The sequence below is a fragment of the Acanthisitta chloris genome, unplaced genomic scaffold (genome assembly GCF_000695815.1).
Source record: "Acanthisitta chloris isolate BGI_N310 unplaced genomic scaffold, ASM69581v1 scaffold2565, whole genome shotgun sequence".
Classification (NCBI taxonomy): Eukaryota; Metazoa; Chordata; class Aves; order Passeriformes; family Acanthisittidae; genus Acanthisitta; species Acanthisitta chloris.
The window spans coordinates 21,318-25,640 of NW_008675223.1; the positions used below are offsets into that span (position 1 = coordinate 21,318).

At 41.4% G+C, this 4,323-nt stretch overlaps 1 protein-coding gene across 1 annotated transcript in view; it reads right to left on the minus strand.

Moving 5' to 3' along the window:
• TMC3 (transmembrane channel-like 3) overlaps positions 1-1,114 on the minus strand; it is a 21,111-nt gene extending 19,997 nt beyond the window's left edge. Inside the window, exon 1 of the mRNA XM_009075646.1 lies at positions 1,005-1,114. Within this exon, the coding sequence (XP_009073894.1) occupies positions 1,005-1,114 (110 nt within the window). The remainder of the gene's footprint in view (positions 1-1,004) is intronic.
• Positions 1,115-4,323: the final 3,209 nt, after the last annotated feature.

Below are 4,323 nucleotides of genomic sequence, written 5' to 3' on the forward strand. Positions count from 1 at the left end.
TTATCCCACCATGAATCTCAGTCTTTCCTCTCCAAGCACTTCCAGCCATAAATGTTGTACATCACTCTAGCGAGCCTCTCGGTATATTTTTCTGTCTAAACATTTCCAGCAAGAGCACTTAACATTCATTTACTTATCATGCCATTTATTTGGATTGTAATAATGATAAAATATTTTCTTGGTAGAACAGGGGGAGCAGGTGATTTGACCACAGTCATCCTTTGATCCTGTTCCGTGCTGAGGGGGGTGGGAGTGTGGGACCCCACACACCAAGAAAAAAAGATTCCTGTAAAAGGATTCATGTGCTGCAGATTTCTGTGGATGATTATTGAATTGCCTTTTCTGTTGCTGTCACCACATTTGCTAAGCTCCAGCCCTTGCAATTCCCTGTTTGTCTATAAAACAGCAGCATTATTCATTCTTGCAGAGGTTTAGGTCTAAAAACCTGTGGTGACTGTTTCTCCCTGAATAACACGAAGGGATCTGAAGTACTGCAACTGCCACCAGCAGGAAAGTTTCCCAATTGTTTTGCTATGTACTTGTTGGAAAAGTTCCCTGCAATTTTGCTGAAAAAGCACCACCTTTTAATCACTTAAAAATAAATCATAACCTAAATCATGCCATGTTAGAACATTTGAAGGACACACTTCATCAGACCACTGGTCCATCGGTCAGCAATCCTGTCCCTTCAGCCGCAGGGGACAGTCAAGGGAAATTTATAGTTACACAGGAAAAGAATAAAGAGACTTCTTATCCTGCTATACCCTGAACTCATTGGAGTTACACTCCTTTATGAACAGTGTTTATGTTTCAGTAGGAAACATGACTTTTGAGAAAATAAAAAACTCAAAGAGGTTTGAAATACATCTGCAAACAGAAAGAAAAGAGATTTCTTATACTCATGTCCATGTGATCACACTCTATCTAAATGAAAGTGAAAAGACAAGTTCCCACTCCTGTGCTAGATAAGGCATTACACTCCTGGAGGGAGGAGGGTCTCTTACCTGTGGGGTGGCTCCTGGTAGGTGTAGATTCCAGTGTGTCGCTTCACGGTGCGATACTTTTTGCCGGACTTGGCAGATTTCACGGCAGCAGAACCTGTCACAGCTGCCATGGTGGCAGCTGCTGCCCACACCAGGTGGAACTCTGCCGCGCTGGAGGGCTCTGAGCTCTCCGCTCAGATGTCTTATAAGCAGCCAAATGTTATTAAGCAGAGAGCAGCGAGTGCTGCGAGCCCTGCAGAGCAGAGGATTGCTGCCTGGTGCTCCAGCTTGGAGAGGACCTGCTGCCTGGCAGTGCCTTAAAGCCACAGTGCACAGCAGCCCCACTGTGGTGCCTTGAAGCTGGGTAACCAGGTTGAGGTAGGGAGCAGAGCCCAAGGGTGGGCCAGCTACAGCCCTTAATGCACAGCCAAGTTTCCCTTGTCACAGATGAAGGATGTCAGGATGTCCCTCAAAGCGCAGGCACAGCCACCACGCTGACCTGCTCTGAGTGGTGTTTCCAACAAACACGCTGTATGTGCTGTTGACATCTCTGTTTCGTGTGCTTGAAAGAATGTTCTTGTTTAGGTAAAGTAAGATGGTTTGCATTTTGGCCTTTACTAATAGAGAAAAATGCAATGTTGTTCTCCTACAAGACTTCCAGATCCTCTCCTGGAGGACAGTCCTGACTGAATGAGATGCTGTTGATTTCTGGGCCCCAGTCCCAACCTCTCACCATTACCTCCATTCCTTGTACCTCAGTTTATTGGCTTGTCTCTTGGAGGTATCAAAATACATTCTACTCAGACAAATTCAGATTATCAAGAAATTAACTTTTTCTTGGTAGTTGTAGTATCTTAATCATGGTCAATTCCATTAATTCCTCTATCACCTTTAACATATACAACCAGCATTGACTATTAATAACAGTAATGGTTATTCCTAGAGCTAAACCACTGGAAAAAAGCACCAACTCATGCTCTTTTCCCATTTCTTCAGCTCTACTACTTAACTAATTTTATTACAAAACTAATCTGGTAGATACTAAAAGTATATTTAACACAGAGAATCACTTTAAAAAACAACAAAGTGAGTGGTGCTGTAAATTTGAGGACCACATATTAAAGGGTTATTTTCTCTTTCTCTCCTTCTGTATGTCTTGGGGCAAATTCTTGCACTTTTATGCCTCATTTCCCATCTTTTAATAAGGATAACATTCCCACATTTCACAGGAACAATGTGCTTGCTGGCATCACATGGGCATGAACTTCCTAATTCTTTCAAAATACTTCATGTGCTTGATAAAACTGAAAGCAAAACACCAGTTTTCAGTTTAAAATGTCTCAACCAAACTGCAGTAGCAATAACTTTGACTCAGTTTACATCTACTCAAATAGTAAGGCATCAATTTTTTTAATCCAAGATTAAATACTGGGCAACTGACATACTGTACATGGCAGCAGCAGTTGTATTTTCATGGTGGAGAGTCCCCTGACACCCTTCCTGTAGTCAGCACCAACATCCCCTCTGAATCAGCATCTCTGCAGCACTGGTATTGGTTGCTAGGACAGAACAGACTGCTCCAAGATCTGCTGGTACCAGGACAGCTAAAGGACTTGATAATTTAATTTCCTGAGCTTTTCTCCATCATACTCTGCTGGTACCAGGACAGCTAAAGAACTTGATAAATTAATTTCCTGAGCTTTTCTCCATCATAGAAGTTGTGGGTATTCTGAGTCACATTATTAAAACAGCAAAACAAACCAAAACCAACTTGATATGAATAGTTTCTGCAGCCACAATTTGGTGTTCAGAAAGTAGGCGAGAAAGGAAGAGTTTACAGAGACTATTCCCTTGTTCCTAACTTGGTATTTTCTGTCCTTAATAGCTCTGTGCACAGTGCAGCAAGGGTTTTGATTGCATAAATCAATGGTCTGTTGTGGTTAACTTTTCCTTGCAGCCTCTGACAAGAAAGAACATTAAGTTCTCTCTGCTAAATTTCCTGTAGAAAATAGCACAGGCAGGTTTTTCCTCTCTCCAGAATTAATCTAAGATACTGCCACTTGCTGAGAAATTCTACTTTTCCATTATCATGGTTCTGTCCATTGTCATATACTTATTTAGTTAAATAACTAAAGGGCTAAGTAGTCACAAGCCTTATTATTTGTTATTTGTTTGGTTTTACTGTATTGAAAGAGTAAGTCCATTTGGTCTAATTCACTCCACACTTTTTAGATGACAAGTAAGGACCAGATGAAGATGATTCTGCATTTCCAAAATGCAGTTCACAGTAAAGCCCAAAGTTCACTTGGCATATCTTGTCTGAAGCTTTGCCAGAAATGTGGGAGTTCCAAAAGAGCCCCAGAATTGTAAAGAAATGCCCCAATTCAGGATTCAGTAAAATTAGGCAGCTGATTGTATTCTGCACCACACAATGTGTCTGGTGCAGGACTTTTAAGCCTGCTAAAACCCACTTATTACATGGAGTTTTTTCCTGGAAACCAAACTCTCTAGTCCCAACTGCACTCTGAGCATCACTTGTACCCACCTCCTTTAGCCACAACAGAGACTGAAGGCTGTGGAATCATTTCCAGCTTCCCAAGGATGGACTACTACCAAAAAATTACTTTTTCTCTGCTGCATCTTATTATTTTTCATTTGAAGTCTGTAAAATAGAGGCTGTTAGTGTTTTGACATCTAAATCTTTCTGTATCTCTCTTAAATCCACAAACCTTTAAATGGCTTTTCTATTTGGCTTCTAGTTCACAGGAGAAAAGAAACATCCTACTGTCCTCTCGGTGTCAGACCATTCATCAAGTGAAAACAAACAGCCAAAAGGAATGGGTATCAGCCCAGAAACACTTCTCTGTTAAAAGTCTTATCACCTCTTTCCAGCTGGAAAAACAGAACTATTCTGAATGCCAGGAACGCCCTTTAAAGCTTTGATTCTAAGAGTGCACACCCACAGCACCACTTTTTTTGACCTGCCACAAGATATATTTTCAGTTCTATAATTTAAAAGCAATAAGATGTCAGTTCAGATGTATTTTCTTGGCTGCAGTTATTTTTCTTTGCATCCCAGCCAGTGGCCCAGCACTGGGGACTGGATTCTGCTGCCTTAGCTCGTGAGAATAAGTGCCTCTCTAGTCAGGCCAGTCTACTCCAGTCCATTAGCTGCCTGCGTGCAGAAACATTAATCTCATGTTGCAGATAGACATCTCACTAAGGAAGATTCCCCAGAAAGAAGGTTTTTGACACAATAACATCCTGAATCCCCCAGAGAGCATAAGTTAAATCTCTAAAAACTGCAGGAGAGAAGCGCAGCTATTTCTCCTTCTATATT